General features: G+C 31.9%; 1 protein-coding gene across 2 annotated transcripts; it reads right to left on the reverse strand.

The window, feature by feature from the left end:
• On the reverse strand, positions 1-17168 carry LOC125066746 (glutamate receptor ionotropic, kainate 3-like). 2 transcript variants are annotated; one of them, XM_047674992.1, is made up of 17 exons: positions 16986-17168; positions 16281-16426; positions 15079-15246; positions 14311-14468; positions 13436-13632; positions 10577-10818; positions 10179-10283; positions 9993-10106; positions 9317-9517; positions 8438-8599; positions 7092-7291; positions 5905-6103; positions 5084-5172; positions 4767-4897; positions 4583-4698; positions 819-965; positions 1-274 (listed from the first exon to the last, which is right to left on the reverse strand). In XM_047674992.1, exons 1-17 carry the CDS (start codon positions 17056-17058, stop codon positions 8-10), a joined length of 2715 nt encoding a protein of 904 aa, XP_047530948.1. In that variant the 5' UTR covers positions 17059-17168; the 3' UTR covers positions 1-7. The 2 variants fall into 2 exon arrangements, with proteins under 2 accessions (XP_047530948.1, XP_047530949.1); XM_047674993.1 differs by having other exon boundaries at positions 16281-16410; positions 16986-17139.
• Positions 17169-27621: the final 10453 nt, after the last annotated feature.

Consider the following 27621-nt stretch of genomic DNA (forward strand, 5'->3'; position numbering starts at 1 on the left):
TTATATTTTAAGAATAATCTCTGCGTCGAGCAAATGCTACGCTCAGGCCTCCAGAGGAATGCTTCGAATTATGAGAATGGTGAGTCCTGTGTGAGTCGCTGGATTTGGCTGAGCGAAGGGACCGAAGTGATGTTATATCATCCTTTCCTTCTAATTCAGCTAGGGCTTCGGCGCTTCCGCTACCAGTCTTAGGCGGTCGCTTGAGTGGCTTGATGTCTCCGTTGAACTTGAGAGCAAATTTTAACTCTTCTACCAGCTCATACTTGAACGTCGTCTGGAGAAAAAGACATAAGAATATTTTAAAGAACATAATTATTAATACTTTAATGTTATAACAGGATCTAATTTTTCCTTTTTTTAATTTCATAATAATAGTAATATATAATAGATCAATTTATAATTTAAATTTAGTAATCTGCAGAATTCTATGTTATAAGTGAGGAGATAATGAGAGAAGAAAAACATACGTCAAGTTACTATAATATAAAGAAATTATTATTATGTATGAAGCGTAATTCAGAAGCGTCCCATTAAAATGTTTTGTAAGATTCGAAATCACAATTGTAAAAATAAACATAAATACGTTGTAATATGGTATATAGAGAAGAAATTTTAAAATTAATTTCGTAAAAATAAATCCAAGATAAAAAAAGACTTGCATTTGGAAATTCATGGTAAAAGTATTAAAACTCCTTGCATCGATTTCCAACTTGAGTCCGAAGACTTGCAACGTTTTTAACACTTTTGTTTTTCACAGTACCACTGAAATGTACTGAGCCCAAATTATAATATAAAATATTGTCAGTATTTAAACTTACGTTATATTTAACAGATCTCTTGAACACACCCCACAACATATCGAGTGTTGAAATTAATATGCCAATCAAACAGCCCACACCGAGGACTACGAATGCTCCTAACATATTCTTCATTCCCAATTGTTTCTGTTCTTCGTCTCGTTTCTCCTGAAATAATAAAATTAAAAAAAAAAAAAATAAGCGAAAAATATTTTTTAATAATTTTATACCTACAGTGTATCTATATAAAGTCTCATTTTGATTGTCGATTCGTCTTGTAGAATAGACTAAAATGGATGGAAATTATAAACGTTTGTTACTTTTCGTAAAATCTGTCCTAATGGAATAAATTAGAAGATACTAAATAAGATGTGACATTTATTCTCAAAGTATACCATAGGTTTATCTTTCTCAAATCAGTTAAGGATACAGTGTGTACTAGAATGTGTAACATTTGCGCACATAATATGCGAAACGAAGATAACCTTCAAGAGTATGCGTACACACACACACAAACATGTTTTTATAATAGACACGATCGAATGGCAGTACAAAAAATGAGATAATTTAAAAATATGATCTATTCGGGTGTTTTGTTAAAAAAAAATTGGTGCTCCGTTAATTACTATTATTATTTTTTTTACATTTAATTACTTTAGAATATGTTTATTTTCAGTATACGACAATATATACGGAATATGCTCCAAACCTTCTCCTTAAAGGGAGAGGAGGCCTTGGCCCAGCAGTGGGAAATTTACAGGCTGCTAAAGTATACGAGTACGGATATAAACTATTCTAAGCATATTATGTTTAAATAAATAAACTAGCATATTATTAATTTCCAGTTTATTGTCATAACCCTTCTATTTTAAATACCTACAAAATTTCTCAAATCGTTCATATGCGTTCCACATATTACCTACATATTTGTAAAAAATAATAAATACGTCAATTATGAAAAAAATAAACGAAAAAAAAAACAAAAAACTAGTAACAAAAACAAAAACAGTAGAATAATAAAAATCATATCAACAACTTAAAAGCGTAGTTTGTAAGCGTGGGAATTTATTTTACAACACACACATAGGTACTTTCCAATAATACAGTTGCATTGTGTAGTGTATCGTACGCATTCCCGGAGACAATTAGTTGCTTGTTTTAGGTGCAACGAATAAATTAAATTTTCATTGCGCGTTCATAGCGTAGGATTTATAAAAATACATTTAATTACTCGTAATTAAATACTATCCTAATAAATGTATTAGCTATAAGGTTGTCACAAACACAATTATAAATTATTTGTTTGCATAGGGTGCGGTCAGAGTGCATTAAGATGCTTAATATACATTATGATTTTTATTGTTTCAACCGCATTTGTCTAACTAAACAATTAATATTTTCTGGATATTTTAAGGTTGGAAGGTATACCGAATTAGGGCGTAAAGAACGTAAATTTTATAAATAAAAATAGGTAAATATTAATCAAATATTTTTTTTAACGAACAAAAAACTAAAGACAAAATACTTTTTCTTGGTTAAACAAGTCTTTATTATTAAAAATTTAATTACGTATTTTTATGAAAAAATTCAATTAAAATTATTTTATATTACACAAAAATCAGGGGGGTGGGCCGTTGGCGGTATCTGGTCATGAAAGGTACTAAGTATAGCGACAATACACAATGGACTGTATATCAACCGTTTTTTCTTAGCACTATGCACTATTTTAATAAAGCATTTAAATAATTAGAAATTAACCAGACGAACTAAGCGACATGAGTAATAGTATGAATTGGCGTTTGTTTTAAATTTCGAATTTAGAGAAAAAAATAAGCAGGATAGTGCAAACATTACATTACATTCAGGTATATTCAGGTATTCACTATGTTTATTCTTACAATTTTATACTTTTAATTCGACATTAGGGGAAAGAGGTTACCCTTCGTACACTTTTTAGATTTGATTTTTCTTACTATGTGATTAATTATCGCATTTACCTAGTTTATGTACTTAAGTGTAACAAATATATTATAGTTTGTTACAAAAAAGTCCAAAACTATTATAAAAAGTAAAAATTAACAATTGCATCAAACGACACCCACCCTTATGCTAACTTATCTATGTGTGCGTAGACGTTTCGCGTAATTATAAGACTCAGCTCGAAATAAAAACTGACGTGCTCTCCTTACCGTACCTTGGGCTCTGGGGAGGGACTGAAAATTTATTGACAGAAATGTCGAATAATAAGTCAAAACCGTCAAATTATTTTCTTCATACTAAATAGTATGGACGACGAATGCCAAAAAGTAAGCAATATTTAAATAAAAATTACTATAATATTGTGTTATATAATAGAAATTGAACATGGTGAATTTATTATTTACACTTTTGTGTCCCCATTTAACCAAAAATACATGTATAAACTAGCCGCTAAATAGCTTAAAAATGTTAATAGAAAAGGCGATTTCAGTATTTGGAGTGATGTTGACGATGAATTTACTAAGTTATTGATATATATTTTATATATATAATCCGGTGAAACTTGAGATATATCTATTCACATACTGAATGTATTTTTTTATCCATAATCAATGATCCAGTTTTAAGGTATTTTGAAAATAGTAAGCGCTATTTTAGCGTTCCGCAAGGACTGTCCTCTTAAAGTTAATTATATAATGAGCAGTAGATTTTTTTTTAATCTATATTTTTAAGGTCGATGAACCCTTCATGGACCCCAATACTTTGGATTTACGTAAACTGATATATGGTTTCGTAGACTAATATATGACTATAGAAGTATTCTACAAAATAATATCATCATATACATAATAATATATACAAAATAATATAATTTATCATCATCTACTTCAATCAGCCTTAAAATCGACATTGCAAAGTAATAAATATTTTTATATGTAGAGAATTGTCATTAAATCCCATCTGCTTTTGACTCATCCAAGGATTAAATGTGTATAATAAAAATAAATTACGTTCTAAATATTTCACTGGTAGGGCTTTGTCTTGGTAGGTACCAACCACTCATTACAAATGGGTCGTGGAACAATATATGGTTTCCCAAGGTTGAGTGCACATTGACGATGTATGTTTGTCGATTAATACTTCTAACAGCACCAATGTTTCTGGGCGATGGTACCATCAAGTAGCCTATTTACTCGCCTACCAATTCTATAACACCACCACCCTCAATATTACTAGATAATACCCGGTATTATGATTTCTTTGATATATTTTGAAAAAAAAGCCGATCCAACTTGTATCTGTATAACTTGGTCTATGTTGGAAAAATTCAAATTACACTATTTCTTAAGATATGTTAAAGCCACCAATAGGAAATAACCAAGCATAATTCATCCCTTCTCATTGAAGGTAACACGTCGTCAGGAAATTAGCGTGAAAGATGTGTGGTACTCATGAAGACGAGACAAGATCGTTGCCTAGCAGGAGTGTATTTACGGTATATTGAAGGCTTACAAAAACGTCTGCGATGGTATATGTCTATCTCTTAGGGATAAACATTTTTATACTTTACTTTTTACGAAAAATAATGACTTATTTACGAAGCGTTTTTAGCAATACAGAATTAATCCTTATCCTAAATAAGTACCTTAAATAAATTGTGCATTTAATATAGATCAATATGGTCCTGAACTGACTGAAAAACCGGTAAACGTTGTCTATAAAGACATTCTGTAGTATACTTATTATCAGCATTGCACCCGTGCGAAGCCGGGATGGGTTACTAGTATTAGACAATATGGACTTACACTACATTTCCCCCCTCCCATTTTTTCTTTCCACCATAAATCCTTTAACTTTTTAATCTCACCGCTCTCTTTAAGTTTCAACAAAGCTTCGTCAATGTATTTTTTATAAGGGGACCCTGAAATAATTTACTTATCATAATCTTGTTAAAATATTTACTGAATTTTATAAAATAATTATTATTACCTTTTTTCATACCAATTCCATAACTCTTGGAGTCAAGCAATCCACCCACTTGGAGTAGATCACAGTGTCTCTGCGTGGTATATTCTATGGAAGTAGATTCCATGAAGAATGCATATGTCTTTGTCTCTGCTCTGTAAAATAACAAAGTCAAAATGGCCCATGAAATCTCCAAAATAACGATAATAATAAGCTAAGATAAAAATAATTAAAAAAATTGAAATAATAATAACCAGGCAAGATACAAAGAAAGCCACGTCTGTGTACATTTTATATTGAAATTACATGATTAATTTATAGTTATTACAAAAACTACTTACAATTTAACTCCTATGTCATTATCGGCCACGAGCCAACCGTTTTTCTCCATTTTTTCGTACATTTTTTTATACTCAGGAACAGATGAGTTCTTAAAATTTACATTAAATTAGAAAGATTATGTCCGATAACTACATACAAAGATATGGTTGATGGAACTCCTGAATCTCAATCGATGGTTATTTGTTAAACCCCGGCGAATCACCCCATTCATGTGCTTAATTTGTATGTATAATTTATTTGCTTGGCGATAAGAGAAATACCACTTGGTCGTAGAGTTTTGTGGAAACCCGCCTAGGTAGATAACAATATATAGTATGTTTGCGTTACAGTTTAAAGGGTGAGTGAGCCAGTGTAACTAAAGCCATATGGGGCATAAAATCTTAGCTCCCAAGGTTGGTGTCACATTAGTGATGTATATCCGCCAACCTGTATTATAAAAAACGAATCGTGAGGAAACCTGAATGAGTTGGTTGAAAATCTGCCTCGTGTAACCATTAAACCGTATTGGAGCAGCGCTGTGGAATTAACTCCTAACCTTCTCCTCAATCGCAGATCAGGCCTTAGTGTTAAGCTTGATTTTTTTTTCTTTATTTTATGACTTCCAGAAAAAAACGATTCACTTGCTGGCGATAGAATGGCTTACGAGGCGTAATTAAAAAGCGTTCGAAACAAAAGTATCTGAAGTTTTGTTTCGAAGTCATGTATGAGGTAACAATTATACTATATTATGTTTACTTATAGGAAAATAATAATTTGTTAGTGATATATAATAAGTACTCGTTAAATATTTTTAAAAATAGGTAAACAAAATATACGAAACCCTGAAAAATGATATTGTAGATCCCTTGCTCTTAGCTCCGTAGGAAATAGATTTGTGTTCGTAAAGTTCTTTAACATTTTCAAACGGCAGTACATTCTTTTCGACGGTAAGAAAAGCTACGAGCGTGCCTACGTAAGAAGCAACCATAACCATCGTGAAGAACCACCATACACTTGTTATTATACGGGGAGCCAATGCGCTAGAAAAAAAAACAATTATTGTAAAATTGTCATTTATTATGTAACACTGATAACGAATTTATACGAAAATAAATTTTACAATATTGTTACTTGGTGGTAGAACTTTGAGCAAGCCTGTCTGGTTAGGTACCAGTCACTTATCAAATATTCGGCCGCCAAGCAAAATTCTTGGTATTGTTGTGTTCCGGTTTGAAGGGTGAGTGAGCCAGTGTATCTACAGGCACAAGAGACATATCATCTTAGTTCCCAAGGTTGTTGCCGTGTTGGCGACTTAAGGGATGGTTAATATTTCTCATAGTGCCAATGTCTATGAGCGGTGCTGACCACTTAACATTAGGATCATTTGCCGGTATTACTATTACAAAAAAAAAATCCCATTCAAGTAATTATAAAATACGATTCGTTATTATACATATTAAAATGACTATTAATCTAAAACTGATTAGAAGTGAAGATTCAACTGAACAAAAAACTCAGTACATAGTCAAAGTCAAAGTCAAAAATCTTTATTCAATATAGAAGTGTTTACACTTGCTTATTGATTGTCAAAAATCTACCACCGGTTCGGAATTTAACACCTCGGACCTGAGAAGAAACTCAGCGGGATATATATATATTTTTTTAACCATTTTGTATGTACAATGATAATTATATTTTAGTTATTTGAAACAGCCTGGAGGCGATCATTTCATTTCCAAGGTGTGCACTCAACTGAAAAGTCATTAGTGTTGTAATATCCTTTAGAACACAAACGCTCTTTAACGATTCTTTTGAATTTTATAATTGAATAATTTTGAACGTTTTCTGGGATCCTGTTGTAAAAACGTATACATTGCCCCAAAAAAGAGTTACTAACCCTGTGTAATCGGGTACTTGGAGTAACAAGTTTATTCTTGTTCCTAGTGATAATAGAATGTACGTCACAATTTCTGGGAAAATACTAATGTATACTATTCAATTTATTGTACATAAAAAATCTATACTTACATGGGAGCGATTTCAGAACCTTGTTGCATAACAGATCCAATGATAAGCCACACTGAGTTCGCAAAACTAAACTGATTGCTTAACTCCTCCGGCTGTTCTATACAAGGTACAGGATTCTGCCATTCCTTATTAGAGATCCGACCCACGAATATCATAATGACCCCCAAGCCGATTTGTACGAACATCATATAATACCACACCTGAAATTATAAAAAGTTATAAATTTGTTACAATTTTTTTTTTTTATTTCGCGTTTTTATTTGTGTTCTAAACTATTCCTTTGATCTTATAAGGTCATATAGGTCAGGTATCACGACAGGAAAGATCAGACAATCAGAAATGATCAACAGGTTTTTGTGGGTCACGCACCGGAATGTTAATATGCCAATTTTACTATATCAGAGCTACTGACTACTATACTTATCAGAAAATCGGAATTTAAACCCAGATCTGAAGCAGTATGAGCTAGCCAACTTATCAACAAGGTTATCTTGCCGCGATTTACATATATACATAATTATATTATTTGGTTGCGACTAATTATTATTAGGTGATTTTTACAATAACAATAAACTGTTAAGTCTCTGGTGGAATTGAAATGAGGAATGCAATTTGTTATCTTGTAGTTTGTCTTAAGTATTTCACTTCGATAAAGGTCCTTCTTATAAATAAGTGTGTATCCAAAACTAAATATGACATGACATACAAAAGTTATGGACCCAACTCATCAATAATAAAAAGGAGTCTATACGTCAAAATCTTTCACAAACTTTTCTTTAGAAATTTGAACGATGAATTAGATAAATATGTCTTTAATCATAAAAGTTATTGACAAGTTCAAGACGAAAGAAATTGAGCCGAGAATGCTCAGTAAATAGAACGTGTAGTCTAAACCGGAGACCGCATTTCTGAGGTTCTCAAATAAGTGGTATTTTTTTAAATGTTACCTCAGAGCTACGTCATTTGTTAACGAAATTAGAAACCATTTTTTTTGTTTGGTTTAATGGTATAGTATACGATTGGTACCGATTTTTAAAATTTATTCATTCATATATACGAGTACATTCGAAATTTAAAAATAAACCTTAAAATGCAGAATGTATGTTCTTTTTTAACGCTCTATTTTGATTAAATATATTACTTGTTGTTATAATGCCTCTCTCGCTCATTAGTTTAAGTAACTTTGAAGGAGCTTGCATGTAGGTGTCGTAAATTGAAATTAACCACGTGAGTGGTCCAATCAACCAACCCAAAATAAATTGCTTCCAAATTGCTCAACAAAATTTAAGCTTTATCACATTTACAAATTATTATAAAAGGTCATTGACATGATTTAAATACCTCACCTCCTTAGAAAATACGGCCATAAAAGAAAACATTTCAGGTGGCTGTTTACTTGGTTCTTTATAAAGTATACCAATACCCAATGTCATGAACGGCGTAGAAAAGTCAATTGCACTCTGTCTCTCTGCTGTTATAGTAAAGTCACAAATAGCGAAATCTGCTTTCTGTAATAAAAAAAATCAACTACGTTTAAATCACTTAAAAATATAATATCCGAAGAAATAATTTGTTTCCAGACCCTATGCGGATCTTTGAGGCGTTAAGCGGGTAATGATATTGATGGACGCGTATAATGCGTTAAAAAAATATTGTAATCATCTATCGGCTTTATTCCAATCTGCCAGACTAAACTGAGACTATCGATTTTACATGAGCTCTGTAAATATTCTATTGATTGCATTAAAAATATACAAGTTATTTATAAAATATAATAACACTATTTATTGATGTACGATACGTTACACACATGAAAGATGCTCTGTACAAACTGTAAACTAGGAAACTCCACCAAATAAGTCTTTCATTTACTTGGTGGTAAATATTACGTGCTAGTAGGGCTTTATGCAAGCCCGTTGAAGTAGGTACCAACTCACTCATCAGATATTTTACCTTGTGTTCCAGCTTGAAGCGTAAGTGAGCCAGTGTACCTACAAGGGACATAACGCGCATTGGCAATGGAAGGAATGATTTTTATTTCTTACAGCGCCATTGTCTATGGGTGGCGCTGATCACTTACCATCAGGTGGCCCAATTGATCATCCCCCTACATATATCATTAAAAAAAATTAGGGTCCAGTGACTTCCCAATCAAGGCCTATATTTGTTAGATTTTTTATTAGGTTTCATTTATTTTTGTTAAATACTTAGACAATTTTTCTTACTTCATCATTTAGCTTTGCTATCATGCCAGTCCATTTATGAGTAGTCGGATTCAAGCCACCGTAGTCATCTTCAAGTTCAAAGTCATAATTAAAACCCAATATGTCGGCGATTTTTTCAATCAGATCTATTGTAAATCCTTCATATCTGTCATTGCCTTCTAAATGATCGGAGGATTTTTTTTCGTAACCATATGGTGCGGTCTGTAAGAGATATATTTGTTATATTGACAAGGTTGAACGAGCCAAGTGATACCACAGCATGACCTACTCAGCCAACAAAACAAATGAACAATTCGAAATGAAATTACATCGAGGCAATGTTGCCAGAATTTTGGGGACATTACGTAGCCGTTCTGATTTTGATTTATTTGATATATTCAATACAAAATGAACCGAGATGAACAAGGTAATTTAAATCGAATCGTTTCAAACCCGGGCAAGCACAATTGATTGTTTTATGTGTTCAATTCAAATTGGCGAATTAAAGTCTGCCCCATATCTACATGAACGAACCAGTAATAGAGCAGTTTCAAATAAGCCGGAAGAAGCTAGAAGCCAAAGCTCAGCCGTGGAACATTTAGAGGTCGTACGTTACTTGACTTAAAATTAAATAAGCAAAGGATAGCATCCTGTAATAATGCCTAACACATTAAGAAAATATTTTAATTATATTTACCTTAGAAATTAACACTTTAAACGTTTTATTCCTCATAATCGTTTCCGCTGCGATTTCAGCGGCCGTTACGAATGGCCTTGACATAATAAGCTCGTCGTATTTCCATGTACCTATCTGATGAAAATTACATAAATAAATTTGAATTCGATATTCAAAATATAGAAATGAATCGACAAATAGACTTACAGTCTGATTACCAGCCGGTGTTAACTCCAATATGTCCATTGTAACGTTATTTCTTTGACCGAAACCATCGAAAATCATATTTCTAGTAATACCTTCAATTTTGTTCTGGAACCAAATTTATGACATATACAATAAAATGTCTCCATCTATATATGGAAACATTTTATTGTAATCTAACTTATAGCATATATAAAACTTTATTATATATTGTTTGCATTGCGTTTTTAATTAAGAATTTTGATGTGACAAGCGTAAATTTCGTGTTCTTGTCAACGAATGGGCTATACGCAGAAAAAAATATGTTTTTCAAATCAAACTAGTTGACTCCAAGATATCTATCGAAGAGCTATCAGGATATTTTAAGCATTAATCTACCTACATTTACTTATCTTACTTACCGTTTTCATAACGTTAAGCAAAGTAGTGCCGTACGTCCAGGATTCGTAGCTGTCACAACTAAGACTCGTCGGTACCACAGTCACTTTTGTCATTGCTTGATATAACATAAAAATGGCATCGTGAATAAGTACAACCTTAATCTTCAAATTTTCTGGCGCTAACGATTCCCCTGACTCCTCATTGTAGAATGAAATGAATTCATTTAACTGTTCATTCTTTAGTAGATCAACTAACTGAAACCCTGGAAATGTCAATGGCATTTATTTACTTAAATATTATTATTCTTAAAAGTAGATTGAGTGTTGGTGGTGCTGACGCTACTGGGGGCCAATTTCAACCGAACCGCTACTGGATTGTTTATATGGGGCCATTCATTTATTACGTAAGACGATTTAGGGGTGGGGGCGGGTGTCGACCATGTCTTATGTTTTCTTACAAGGGGGTGGGAAGGAGTCTCTATAGTTCTTACGTACATAAGATTAAAAAAATGTGCAAAGTTAAAATTATCTGAAAAAGTTTCGATTGTCGAGGTTCGCTCGACTTCAATTGCGATAAGGTGACAATTCGTTAGTAGAATTAGTATTGTCTTCAGAATCTTATGACGTGCAAAAACTGTAATAGTATGTGGGATAAATAAAAGCATAACTAAGAATTCCTAAATTTATGAGTCTATAAATGTATTATTTGGGTATATATAATTTTAATTTTAACTTTGTCTATTATTAATTAAAATTGACTTCCTTTCTAATGCTGAATACATTAAAATATTCATACATGTGTACATATTTTATTAAAACTTATATTAAATTAACACACAATAATGTGATACATGTGAAAGAGATTCGATCAAATAAAGATTTATTTTGTTAAGGTATCATATAGAATACAAACTTCTTTATAACTTCCAGTAGAATTATCATTTAAGGAATATAATATAAAATAAAAGCTATCGTCACTACTGAGTGTAGATTCTACCGAGAAAAACTGGCTATAAACTGGGTAGTTAATCTTTTCTATAAATTCAATATCATATATATATATATTTATTTTTACATTATATTACATTAACAGCCTGTAAATTTACCACTGCTGAGCTAAGGCCTCCTCTCCCTTTGAAGAGAAGGTATGGAGCATATTCCACCACGCTGCTCCAATGCGGGTTGGTGGAATTCACATGTGATAGAATTTCGTTAAAATTAGCCACATGTGAAGTTTTCCTTCACCGCCGAGCACGAGATGAATTATAAACACAAATTAAGCACATGAAAACAGTTGTGCTACCCTCGGATTGAACCCGCAATCATCGGTCGTTTGTATTTGCTTCTGTTGCTTCCCTTTAAGTTCTGAATTGATGATTGCAATATATCCTCAACCAACCTTTTGTTTTGTTTTCTGAGATTAATTGGCAAAGTTAAAAAATCTCACAAGAGTTTAGTTGCAACGGCCAACTACTCAGCACTGCGGAAATTCTAAACATTATTCATCTCCTCTATCAATCAGAAGACACGAACGATATCAACTTTAACTTGACTCAGTGAAAACGTTAAGGCACGGTCGCAGTTATAATTTACATAAAATGTTTAGATATAAAATAAAATAAAATTAAATTAAATTGTATTATTTTATTTTATTAGATATTTTTTTCAGTACTTACAATATATTTAGTAAAATAGTTGGAAAATTATTTGTTCGGAACTATTACGATTGTTCAGAAAATAATTAACAGTTACCTAACACATGTGTACATTTTTGTTTGCGGCTCAAGTTAATTACAGGAAGTTTTATCACAAACGCGTGTTCCCGACAACAAACTTGACCGTTATCCTTTTGTTAAGAAGCAAAAGTTATGTTTTTGTCGACACATTAGTCCTTAATGAGTTCTTAGGGAATTGTAAGCAATGGTAACTATAAAAATTGCTAACAGTTTTAAGGTCAATGCGCCAATGACTCAACAGTTAATTTATAATATTATTTATTTATTTGTAACGTTTAACTTTTTTATGTAATAGGTAGAGCGGACTGCCAAATATGCCAACTGACAGTAAATGTTTACTAACGCCTATAAATATTGGCGCTGAGAGAAATATTAACCATTCCTTGCATCACCAATGCGCCATCAACCTTGAGAACTAAGATGTTACGTCCCTAGTGTCTGTTACATTGGATCACATATTTTCAAACCGGAACATAACAGTAATAATTATTAGATGGTACCTACCCAGAGGGCTTGTAGGAAGCCCTGCCAAGTAAATTTATAGAATAAGTTCCATTTGTTATTTATCTATATATAAAACAGTTCAGAACATTTTCCCGTCTGTTTGACAATCTATTTTCTTATTGTTGTTTGGTAGCCATTGACAAGTTTTAGTAGACCAATAAAAAAAAAATAGAAAAAGGAGAAGAATATAAAATTTTCGATGCACGTGATTTAATACAAGTTTTCTTCAAATTTGCAATAATGATTATCCGCTCACGTGTGAGAAAGTAAGGTTAGGTATTTAGTATCCTATGAGGTTTTTTGTATCCCTGATAGCGTGTATACAAAATTCCATAATGGTCGTTTGAGAATTTACGATTATTTTAGAATAAAGACAATAATCTTGAGGCTATCGAAATAAAAATCCAAAATAATCGAGCAATAAAAATAATTTTATTAAGTTCTTTCCTATGATCGTGGACTACTTCCTATACTGAAAATTTGAGATCTAAAGTAATATCTAGATAAATCTATTTTTAACGACGCGACGTCTCCGTTGTCGAAAGAGAAATATTCTATTTCTTATGTAAATAAGTAGAAAGTCTATCGGTGATAGGAATTGTTGTCCTAGTTGCTGGTTTATTGAATGTATGTTTCATACCTGTCATGTTAACACCACCATATCTATACCGATGCAAGTCCAGAGTAAACAAATCGGGCGACACGAAGACATATGAATGTTCGTCCGCCATTAGGCCGACATGCTGCGCGTGCCTCAGGATCTGTTCCAAGTGACCTGACGGGCAGTCCACGACGAAGTTTGTGTGGCCACTCTTTTTCGTGTTTATTAACACTTCCCTTAAATACATATTTGGTTATAATTATGACGCTAAAAAAAGCCAACAACGTAGGAACAATTAAAGTGCACACGTGTATTCAAAACACACGTGCAGTCCCAATTTCCTTACTGTAATATTCCGATGGGCCAGCTGATATGCCGGAAAGATAAAACGTAGTACCAACGCTTTTACTTATTTTCTGAGGCATAGGATGACAGTACCACAAACATTCTATCTCTAGGCTAATATTAACAATTTTTGGACTGAAGAACTTGATAACTTTATTGTTGATCACGGATTCGAACCTGGGATCAAAATCTGAAGCCGAAAATAATTGACTAGTAATTAATGAGTTAAGTACTGAGCCTACCTCCACTATCAAATTACATAAAGCGAATGGGAGATATGTTTTAAACAGTAATTTAAAAAAAAAAATACTAATTTAAAAAAAAAGAACTTTTTTAATTATATTTTTTTACAAATCCCTCCAGTTTGCAACTTTGATAAAGCCTTTAAAATAAAGCAATTCCATAGTTTAAATGGAAACGTCAATGTTAACGAAATGCATTATAGTTTTCTTTAGAGTCTTATTAAATTAGAGAGTGATAAGTTAATTTTCAAAGGAACTATCGAATAAAGAAGGAAATTGGCAACGGCATCAAATTACAATTTGTATCTCAAGCGTTAATAATAGTACCTGTAGTCCTTGCCACTCAATTCCCGCACCGTGACGGTAACCCGCTCGGTAGGGTGACCCATTTTCATCAAACTTTGAACCTGTGACAGACTGTAGCCCTTAACGTACAACAACGTGAAGTTTAACCACTCCTTTTTTATTATTAATTGTTCTAAAGCCTGGAAAGCAAAAACAATTAATTTTATGGTACCGACTTAGTTATGTTTTGTTGTCATATAAATAATATCTTTGACAACATATTTATTAGGGATGAATATGGTTAAATTCATCATGACGTGCTTTATCAGCACGACCTGGTGATTAACCACAGGGCCTCTGGATGTGCAGGTTCTTATCTAGCCACTAGACCAGACTTTTGCTTTTTTTATCATGTAATAGGTAAGCGAACCAGCAAATGGGCCAACTGATGTTAAGTGGTCACCACCACCCCTATGGTAACCACTTAACATTGGCACTGTTAGAAATATTGATCATCCCTTACTTCACAAATGCCCCACTAATCTTGGGCATTAAGATTTTATGACCCCTGTGTCGGTAGTTACACTGGCTCACTCACCTTTCAAACCGGAACACGACAATATCAAGTAGTACCGCTTGGCGGCAGAATATCTGATGGGTGAGTGGTAGCTACCCAGACGGGCTCGCATAAAGCCCTACCACCAAGTAATTCTAATAAAAACTAGTAGATTCTTTTGTAACTATTATAATATCTTGACAATAATAATAAGTACCATGTGTAATCAGTTTTATGATCTATAATGTTCTTACCATATTGAAAGCTACCGGGCTTGGGTATAGATTGATGAGCGACCAGTTCTTCACGTATAAGTCGTTGTGCTGAATATTAATAAGAGGAAGCTCCAAGATGTCACATATTCCCTGTAAGTGTTCCGTCGCTTTGCCACCTAATCCATCAATAATTCCAACAACGCCTTTCTGCAAATAACAAACCAGATGTGATTTATATTTTGGCATCTTTTCCAAATGTCGATGAACTATTCCTACGTTATCTATACTAACATACTGATTGCAATAGTAATTATGTCTGTTTGTTACGGTATCACAGCTAACCCACAGAATCTAATTTGATAAAGTTTGAACCCCAATGAAGGACATAGGTTACCTTTTTTACAACTAAAACCTTTGATGGCCACTCTCAACCGCACATAAAGTCGCGGACAAAGACTAGTTATCTATAAATGTATAAACAAGCAAATACAAAACAGTTCATTTATGAATACAAAAAATTGGTATAAGGGTAGACAAAAAAAAATGTTCGAAGCGTGCAACTTCGTACAATAAAGTTTTCACAATTTTCAATATCGGTGCGAACGCTGGTTATTGTTCAATGTTTGAGATTCACTATTGTATACTCGATATGATTTTTGAATACTATTTCTAAATATTGGTTCTCAATGTCTCTTTCTTTATATCATAGGCTTTCTGTGTCCATTATTGACTAAAGACTTAGTACTGTAAAAACTAATAGACACGTCATATAAACATTCCTCGCATCACCAATGCGCCGTTGACCTTGGGAATGTGCGTTGATGCTACCTACCCTGACGGGCTTGCAGAAAGACTTACCAAAGTACTGCCCGTAGTATATTTAACGTTATAACAGTAAAATTATGAAAAAAAATATACCAATATTATTAATAATGCTTAAGGATTGGGTGGATTGGACATTAAAGTGATGCAAAATTTTCGTTATTATAAAAGTAAAATAAATTCCTTAAATATCTCAATGTTGGGCGAACTCATTTTCTCCTGTTCACATGCAGGTTTCCTCGAATTGATTTACATCAAAGTCGGAAATATAACCGATTTAAGGCAGGACTGTAATCTTCTGTTAAGAATGTCTTCCAGTGGGTTTACTTTTCAAAGATACTTTTTAATTCCAAAGTTAAGTATAAAACGAGATGTTTATTTTACAGATACAAGAAATGGAATAGCAGACCGTGTCTTACTTCAGCTAGATCGCAGACGTGACCAGTTATCTCAAGGATGTCCCCTCGTTTGCTGACCTCTTTTATGATAGCCGTCAAGTTAAATAATTTTGCGCTCACACTCATAGCGACTTTTAGATCTTCATCGTTACTGTAAAAAATACCACCTGAAAATTCAGTTAGTATTTAGTGCAGCTTAACGCAATGAAAAAATCATAACTGAAAATTTATAAATAAATCATGTCACAGTTATAAATTAATTAAAATTGACACATCTGTTTTTATAAACGTATAAATAATATAGTATTTAAAATGTCTAAAAACACACGGATATTGTATCACGTGCATGTGTTGTTTGTAGCTTAGCCAAATAAAAACAAATACGATAAAAACAAAATTTCACTTATTCATTTGTCATCAATAATTACAACACAACATACATATGTATGTGATGTTGTCTAATATTTATTTATTTATTTATTTATATAAGATTGAATTTTATACAAATATTAACAATAATATGATCATATGGTCCTTTTTCAACGAATTTCTACTGAAACTTTTTATAGCCAGATTACACTCAACCAAGCAATTTATTAAGCCAAAACATTTTGCTGAAAACATTTAATATAATACCTTCGACTGTTTTCTTGTGGCTACGTCGTATTTAGGTAAAAAAAAACTATATATTTCCTTAATTGATTAGTATTGGTACCACGTACTTACCCACATTTGGTTGATTTGATAAAGCACATTGTGCTATCATCAGCACCGTAAATAATACTTTTAAATCAATCATTTTATATTCATATATAAATCACATTAAAGTTATCACAGCACAAAAAAGATTTTATATACATTTTAAAACTCTTTACTTCGTTTAATTATTATTGTAATTAATTCGTTAAGGACCGTTTGATTCACACAATAAACGTTCAAATCGTATACAGAATAGTCGTAATGTGTTTAGATTTTGGGATAGCGCGACACGTGAAGTCAGAAATAATCTCGACACTATATTTAGGACAAGTTTTCCCGCAAACGACATACTTCACTCGAATGCCGTCTGCTCAGTTTAAAATGTCATTTACTGTGATAAATTCTTATGAACTTAATATGCATCGAGTTTTATTTTGCTCTATTAAAAATTATAAAACAAAGTAGTAATAAATGGTAGTGTCAATTAAAATATTATTGATTGACTTTTAGAATATAAAGTTTAATAAAAACAGAAATATATGTCCCACGTTTAAGACTCTCTCGAGGAGAAGATATGGAGCTTTCCACCATGCTGTTCTAATGCGGGATGGTGCCACACATGTGACAGATAGTTTCATCCTACACAGGTACCTCATGATTCCTTCACCGTAAACTACTAGATGAGTAATAAACGCAAATTAAACATATGACACCCCAGAATTTGAACCCACAATCTTCGAACTATTAAAGGCATATCAGCTGGAATGGTAATGTGTATAAAATATATATTATAAAAAAAATGTTTTGTAATCTAGTCGTTAAAACCGCTTTAGGGCGCTTCAGGGCTTACGCTGACGTAACTATAAGAAATAAATCAAATGAATGTCCCGACGAATTGTCTGCCTTAAAAAACCCCACAGGGAAGAGCACGGCGTCTATCTTATATTGTGTAGTTTAATGATAAGAAGCTATTAAATAAATATAGACATGCTTAGTCTAGCTGAGATGTTCCTGTGCTTAGAGCAAGTGAATCTGAAGTGATTGACAGTTTTAAGATTAGATTTACTTGGAGGTAGGGCTTTGTGAGAGACCGTCTGGGTAGGTACCACAAACTCATCAGAAATTCTACCGCCAAACAGTAGTGTATATCAGTATTGTTGTGTTCGGGTTTGAAGGGTAAGTGAGTCAGTGCACACTGGACACGGGACATAACATCTTAGTTCCCAAGGTCGGCGATGTATCACTGCTGTATAACTGCGTCAGATGGAAATCTGCCTCATTTGTTTCCACCATCCCAAATCGTAACAGCGTTTTAAATGAAAAGAGACTGTTTTATCATATCACACTTTATTTAGATTATAAAAATTAGATAAGAGATCTCTGTCAGAAATCGTGGATTAATTTGATATTAAACAAATATTAATGTAATAAATTAATGAAATCTTTGAATATATTATATTTTTGCTGGCAATAAAAATATGGAGTTTTTTATTATTGTACACCATCTGTCATTTTAGTTACTACATTTTACTAGCAACCCTGCCCGGATTTGCATGAGTGCAATGCTGACACTAAATATACTAGATAATGTCTTTATATAATCTCACAGCGTTTTCAGTCAGTTCAGGGCCATATTAAATGCACAATGTATTTGGATAAGGGTTAATGCATCATCACATCAGAAACCTCTAAAATTATCAGTGTTTCTCTACTATATTATGCTTGTGTCATAAACCTTCCTCTCGAATCACTCTATAAAAAATACTCATCTTTTAAAAAAAAAACGCATCAAACTCCGTTGCGTAGTTTTTAAGATCTAAGCTTAAATAGACATGAAATAGGACAGACAGACAGCGGCAAGCGACTTTGTTATATACTGTGTAGTGATACTAGCCGAACCGGATTTGCACGAGTCAATAAAAAAAAAATGAATGTGTAGAAAGAAAAAAAAATCAATACAAAGAAAGTATAATAAAATATTTAGGTAGGTATTTATTTAATAACGTTTATTTATTTATAAGTTTGTAAAGGAGAAATTAAAAAATATACATTATAATCGACCATTTACTAAAACATTCAAAATAAATGTCGAAGGACTCTGATATTAACTAAGTTTCAAGTTATATATCAACAAAATATTATGAAATTCATCAAGAATGCAAATGACGGTTACAAACTTATTACCACCATGACAACCCAAGATGGATACCCATTTCTTTTAGTACGTCTCAAAGGCGACGTCACTTCCTTGACCACGTCATTCAGTTTTCGTTCTACAATAATATTATATATCATATTTTTTATTGTGAAACATTGACGAAAATGTATTTACGGTTTAAAAATTCAAATTTGGATAATTTTAACTTCCAAGGTCAAAATTTTATTGTTACAGTTATCACCAGCTGTTCGCAGCGAACGAATTTTATCGTTGCACATAATTTGAAAACAGATATTTAGTATTCATTCGAATTAAATAGTTTGAAAAACAATTTTAAAGTACGTTAAATCCTCAAGCTCGCTTTTTATCTGAATAAGGATTAATAATTAATCCGAATAAACCGCTTCGTTAATAACCAGTAGTTTTTTTACGAATCTACATATAAATGTCTAGTACATTGTTTTAATGTATTAAGAGGACTACAAGAGCTAAGTGCCCTTGAGAATCGCACGCACACATTTACAAAATCGACAAAAACGGCAAGCTCGTGTACTAAGGGTTAAGCGAGGTAACGAGATTACGCCCAAATATTCTAATAGATGGCGCCAAACCGAGCGACGTAAGATCAATCATAAATCTCATAAAAAATAGATAGGACAACAGAAATATTTTTATTTCTTTCGATGTTAGTTAACAAATGATTTTAAAATAAAACTGATTCAATTAAACTTACAATATTTTTATTTATATTTTGTATACAATAAAATAGACAGTTAGTTTTAACCTTTTTTTTCTATTATTTATATTATTATACCACAATTAGTTTTTATACTAAATATTGAAACATACCAATTTTTAACATTTTATAAAAGCTTAATGATCTATTTATATAATAAAATCGTAAGTGTTCGAAATCTGTAGTGTAGTGACCGTGGGGTAACATATAGCGTAGTATTTGTTCGTTTTATTAATATTGGTTCATAAAGAAAAAATATATATTCAATTTAAAAAAAAAAAATCTAAATATTTACTAGAAAAAATGTTGTCAATTCGATTTGGTTGAATCATTGATGAATGAAAGGTTAATCATAATAGGTTTAATCATAAATCTCATAAAAATAGATAGGATATTAGAATTATTTGTATTACTTTTGACTGTTATTCGAAAATGATTAAAAAATAAAACTGATTTAATTATACTTAAAATATCTTTATTTATATTTAGTACTACAAAAAAAAACATTTAGTGTTAATTTTTTTTTATTTTTTTTTATTTAATTTCACTTATATGTATTAATGTTATTACATAATATGTCCTCGAATCTTGGAATAAATATTACACCCACTTTCAGCTGAAAGTTGGCACACATATTTAATCTCGATGACAATGCACGATTCATGAATTGCTGCTATATTCAATCCAATATGGCGGACGTTACAAAAAAATTTAAATTTATGAATTAAGTACAAATGACACTTCTAAATATTCTAGTTCTCTGGTTCACAACAATTACATTTTTTTTGTTACGACTTTACTTTTTTTATTATTATTAAAATTAGTTCATACATAACTTTAATTCTTATTATAAACAATCGATAAAATTAAACTCTTACGCAATGTAAATAGCTTCCGTGTTATTGTTTTCGACTTTCTTTATTCTGTAAAAAATAAATATATGTTAGTAATTACATTTTTATTAATTATAAAATTATGTATTTAAAAAATATGTATCTTAATATGTCATAGTAGTTATAATGAAAAAAAAATGCTTCGAGTTCATGGGGATCGACCGTAGTCACTTGATCCCCATGAAAGTCAATCGATGTTTTCCTTCCTTTGACCAAATACTCTATCGTAATTATTAACAAAGGCTCGAAAAATCTGATTATATGCGAACTGATTGCACATTTTTCTAATAGATGTTTTCAATATTCATAATTTATAAAAAAAAATATGTTTACTAATTAAATACTCTTACCTTTTAATATCGTTCATATGTATGTTCGGCGCTTGATTTATATAAACGTTTTTTAGTTTTCCTCACGCGTTTCACTTTATTTCCCATATTTACACAATTAAAATTTATAACAAATAATATAATAAAAAAACAAATGCCTAATTACTACTACACTATTTTAACTTAATATATTTATTTACAAGAAAGAATAAAATTTATTATAAGAAAACATGAAACAATGAATTTACAATTAAAATTACAAAAAAATATCTCGTAACGTAATGAATGATGCGGCGAAAAGATCGACACGTCTGTATAGCATCAGGCCTCGGCCGGCATTGTCTGTACAGTGTACACGGCGTTTACGCACACATGCGTACGCATTTTGTTCGAAAATAAGAATATCGGATTTAAAAAAAATCTATTGATTTTACTAAAAAAGTGACACCCAGGTTAAATAGTATATTGCTTGTAGAATAATCTGACAAAAAATCAGAATTATGGAACGTATATAAGTATAGTTATTATTGATTAAAAGATCTTTTTAGAGGTAACTTTGTGATTTTTTTCTATCGTACCAAATTAATTACATCATGTTTTCAAAATAACAAATACTTAGCATGTATCCTGAAGATTATCATATATTTTTTTCATTTGGTTTACTGCATTGGATCATATACTTTTTTGCATTATAAAACTTGCATTTAGCTCATGCAGTCCCCTTAAGGCTTAGCCAGCGTAAGCTAAGAGTTTTTTAGGATACAACAGCATAATAGTTCTATTATGTAAAACGTCTATAATCTGTGTATCTACTGCGAGGTTCAGAAAAAGTTAGTGGATATACAGACAGAAACAGAAAGGTAATATGTTTAGATTATAGATATATACAATAAATGATTTTAAATATATACAAATGCTTTTAGAACTTACTGTAATATTTGTAAGTATCTATACTAATAATATAAACGCGTAAAATTTGTATGTTTGTATGAATATATATATATGAAAAGGTGGGTCTTATCGCCGGAACTAATGAACCAATTCTCACTTTTTTTTAAAAGGAAAATGCTTTATTCTTGCTTAGTGATGTAAGGTATTAATTATAATTATATATTTTTCTCTATTTATAAATGGCGCCTTGCGACAGGGGCGGTTCGCTAGTATAAAATATTGTGTAAACTACTTTTATTATTTTATTGATTCCGGAACCGAAAGACATATGCATTCTAAGTTTTTGATACGAATATAGTGAGAGTGATATAAAAGTAAATATTGCAAATAATTGGTATGCGAGGGAGTGGACACGTATTGAATCAAAGTACGTGCTTTACGCAACAAAGGGCGTCCGCAAACTAGCGACTTCATAAATATTTAAAAAAAAAATTTTTTTTCTTCACAGTATTTAAAGACGAAAATATATTAATAAGTGCATTTTTATATTTCTCACTGTTATAATCTGAAGTGATGACAATTGAAAGGCAGTTTGCTAAGGCAAAAAAATGTAATACTACTCACTTTCTAGCTTTAGAATGGTACTGAGAATTCAACACACACATCGTAGACTAAAGACAGATCACTGATTTCATTTTTCTCTGAAGACAAAACAGTGTTTTTGTGGCGTAGAAAATCCTGAGCTTGAATCCAGGAGTGACCAGTTACGAGGCAGTCGGGTCAAAGTACATCCTTGGCACAATTGGAACACCAACTTATGACTTAATAAATAGGGTAAGATACCGTATTAATAAATAAGTGTTTACTCTGCGATGTATACTATTCAATCGACTTGATGTACAAATATTGAGGTTTCAATTTTAAAATTTATTTTCTCCAAAGCAAAATATAACGCATGTTACTCAATAAAGTTAATGAAACATCACGAAAAGCAAACAAGTACCAAAAACTAAATCAAAAAATTAAATACATCCAAATAACAGAATAAAATAATCAAACATGTAAAAAATATTTTTAAATTGCGCTTCAAACAGTTCAGTTGTGGAAAAAGATGACCCTATGAAACGTCACGATAAATAATCTAATCTATTCATGTAATGTTACATTATTGTTATTTTATCAAACATAAATGTTACAACAGACAATATAAACTTACACCTTATTTAAAGTGCAATGCTCGTTGGGCAACGGTTGTCTTTTGTAGTTTCTGAGTGTGCCTTGAAAAGTTTATTAAGTGTTCAACCAATATAAGTCAATTACAATTAGTAATATATATTTGGTTTTTGTATGTGTTAACAGCAACAAAATATCAATCCGACTGTTGAGAGATAAAACTCTCGACGTCCGGATTGATATTTTTATTTTCAAAGTGAGGAAATAAAAAGAGCACATGTGTTTGAACTTTATATGTGCGTAGTTCTAGTCGAATTTCGGTCTGTAGAGCTATGCGAAAACTAAGCGAAACACAACTGTTAGAAAGTTGTAAGCGACATTGACTATAATTGTTATTATAACACTTAAACAATACACATAACTTGATAATCAAAAATTATTGCTTGATTGCTTGATTATATCTTTAAATCTACCCAAAGTATTTATCGTTTACGTTACACATATTAATAATACGTTACACATATAAATATCCTTATTATTACGATTTATATCGAGCATAACCGAAATGTATGTTGTTACAAAATACGATTCAAAAATACCTGAAGATTTCTATAGTAGTAGCTGCCTTGTGGTTTCCCCCGCGTTAAATAATATTGCTTCACCACTGTCAATCGTATCATCAACTATATACAATCCATATACATTACATTAGCAGCCCGTAAATGTCCCACTGCTGGGATAAAGGCCTCCTCTCCCTTTGAGGAGAAGGTTTGGAGCATATTCCACCACGCTGCTCCAATGCGGGTTGGCGGAATACACATGTGGCAGAATTTCGTTGAAATTAGACACATGCAGGTTTCCTCACGATGTTTTCCTTCACCGTACAATCCATATATATATATTTTAATCATAAAAATAAAATTTTCAGCTTTATGTTATCCTCTAAAATACAACATATAAATATATTTAGCGTATATCGTTAGTTGTTGTACAAGTACATCTCTACTGAGTATAAAACAAAGTCGCTCCCCTCCATCTGTACGCTTAGATCTTTAAAACTACGCAACGGATTTTAATACAGTTCTCATGAAAAAATTGAGTGATTCTAGAATAAGGATTACATCTTACACTAAGTATATTATAGTCAAGACAAGCTGAGAATTTCAACTTAGTCGGATAAAACAAAAATGAATTTTATGTTTGTTTTTTCATCTAAGATTTGTATATAACCATTATTGTTCGCGTGAAGCCGGGTCGAATAGCTAGAAGGTAATAAAATCGATAGATTTAAACATATCATATAAAGTTATTAAGAGTATTCCTACACGTATACGTCTACTTCAATTTAGTGAGGCAATAACGTGAATCGTGTATTGCGTTTACGTCCGCCCTAAATAGACTGCAAATGTAAATTTACAATAGCCGAATTGATGAAACGCTATAAAATGTTTACGACCAAGGTTTCGAAAGTAAGCCGGAGTAAGTTGATTTGCTATTGGAGTTGGCATATTCACAAGAGAGATTAATAACACATCCACAAATTAAGTTTCTACATACTTGGCAAGGGCTTCTAGCAATAAGAAAATTCTTGTCATAAATTAAACGAACGACACATATTTCGAATGATAATTTTAAATTCGTATTGTTTTAACTACTGCTCTATAAAACTAGATAGCCGGTATGGCTCAGTGGTTAAAGCATGTGAATCTTAGCAGAAGATTGCAAGTTCAAAATTATACCATCAAGTAGCAATGGTACTGTCGTAGTCTTGTTTGAAGGGTGAATAAGCAAGTGTAGAAACAGATTCAACATAACAACTTAGTTCCGAAGGTCGGTGGCGCTTTCGAATGTAAGGAATGGTTAAAATTTCTCAACGATGTGAACACTTATCAATTAATGGTTCATTTTCCGGTCCTTCCAATATAATGATTTTCGATAGAGGAAGAAAACTTAACGAAATAAAGGCGAGTTTATCTGGCAAGCTAAGGCAGAGCATGAATGTGCAAACTTTTAAACGGTGCACAATAGGCGAATCATTTATTTCGCTACTAGCGTTTATTTGTCCATAATTAGTCAGGTTGCGCGTAATAATGCGAAATGCTTTCCTGTACGATAGTTTTTGCATCTCTAACTGTTTTGTTTTTTCGAGAAGATGTTAAGATAATTAGCAGCGATAATTACGCTTCGCACATCCTAATTGTCCTTATAAAGTCCAAAAAAGTATTATAAATATTTTCTTTATATTCTTTAACCTGTTTAAGTAGTGATTGAGTTGCTTTTCAGTGTGTAGCATTAATGTTCGCGTATTAAGGTCAAGCCACTCGAGACCGCCGGGGACCGTTCAATTTTATTTTACACGAACACCTTCCGAGAGGTAAGAGCATCGTTAGTACTAAGATGCAGCTATTATTGTCATTTTATATAAAGAATCTTGTTGCAATTTATCTGTTTACAAGTTCTGGTACTTTATACAGCTAATATAAGACAATTTTGGATATTTAAACAGAAGTTGTCTTAGATTTTCGCGATTATTACACATTGAAATAAAACTGGTCTGCCCGTGACCACGAACACTGCAAAGTGCTCGAAACGTCGGGATGTTAAAATAAAATAATTAATATACGCGATTAAATCCGTTAAAAAACTAGTTTTATTTCAATAAACAGAAGTTTTTGGAACGCTTGCAATAAAGAGTGACTCCCTAACGCTCAATAAGTAAGTATTATCGTTTTGGTTCAATAGGGCAAAGAAATATTCGCCTCTTACAGAGAATATAACTCAATTGACTGAACTACTTTATAGCGGATATATTATAAATATTTGAATTAATATCTAATTTATATGTATTATAATACATTTGTAAAATATAAATATAAATTCTAACAGGCGACCCAAATTCAATTTTAAAAATGAAAACTTATTTAATATGATTACCAAAATGTCAACTATTTTTGTCGAGAAGATTTGAAGAACGCCGTGAGAAACAGACACATGCATGTGGTCACTCACACAACACCAAAATAATCGTACAAGAGTTCCGTCTTTTTACAAAAAAAAAACTTCAATCAAAATATACTTTATTCAAGTAGGTTTTTACAAGCACTTTTGAATCTTCATTTAACAAACTATTTTAATTAAGCTATCATCGGTTCGGAATGTAGATTCTACCGAGAAGAACCGGCAAGAAACTCAGTAGTTACTCTTTATCAGCATCTAAAAATACAGTCATGTTAGTTAAATACAATTATATATGTATGTTATGTCCCCTGCCTGGAAGTCAACAAGCATTAACTCCACGCTTTTTTATCATCTATACAATCTGATATCGAATAATATGCCTTCTTTACCGATGCATTTTTTACAAATGATTTGAGTTTATGAAACGGCAAAGTTAAAAATATCTGTCTGCAGCTAATCTACTTAAATAATTACGGAGCATTTTTTCATTTAATTAAATTAAATTAGATTTATAGTCAACCCATCGTAATTTATGTGTTTTATACTCAACAGTATTGGACGAGGAAAAAATATTTGAGTGTAAATCATCAACTTAATTAAACGCTGCAATGAATGGACGACGTTAATTACGGCTGAAATAATCCTGCTCACGATCTCATCTCATAGTCTGTCTGACATATTTAACGCTTCAATCTAACACACATAATTCCACGTGAAGTCTACGTATGAAAGGAAATGCTTTTTAATATAATTAAAAATAGATAAAAGAAACTCAAGCATTAAAATGGCAGTACATTAAGTGATGATAATATTTAGTAAACGAATCGATAAATTGAAGCGAAGCTGTTTGCCGAATACACATGAATATACATGTGTAGGACATGTGGTAGGATTTCATTGAAATTAGATACATGCAGGTTTCCCCACGATGTTTTCCTTCCCCGCTATTAATTATAAACACAATTTAAGCACATGAAAATTCAGTGGTGCTTGCCTGGGCTTGAACCCCTGATCATCGGTTAAGGTACGCGTTCTATCTACTGGGCAAGTTCTATCAAATCTAATCCAAATTTTCTTTATTCATGTAACCTCATAAAAGCACTTTTGAATCGTCATGTTACAGTGTCGAATTAAATATGAGGGTACCACCGGTTCGGCAGTAGATTCTACTGAGAAGAACCGGAAAGGAACTCAAGAGTTACTCCATTCCACGATTTTAATTACAGAGTACGTCAATAAAGTATAATTTAATTTATACATATCTTGTCTGCAAATCAACAAACACTGAATCCAAGCTTTTTATCATTCATATAATCTCAGAAAACGATACGAGCACCGTACTCCAGGAAGGACGTATTAGTTTTGCGAAGTCGGAAACTAGGTATTAGTTTACCTTTCCTTCTCGTGTCTAGCCTATATTAATCGAAATTAAATATTGATAAACAAACTGTAGATTCATGTATTGCATACAACTTGCAAATTCATAATGAGTATCATGGATTTTTCACGTTCTGAACCAATTATA

Source organism: Vanessa atalanta, chromosome 10, assembly GCF_905147765.1.
Source record: "Vanessa atalanta chromosome 10, ilVanAtal1.2, whole genome shotgun sequence".
Lineage (NCBI taxonomy): Eukaryota > Metazoa > Arthropoda > Insecta > Lepidoptera > Nymphalidae > Vanessa > Vanessa atalanta.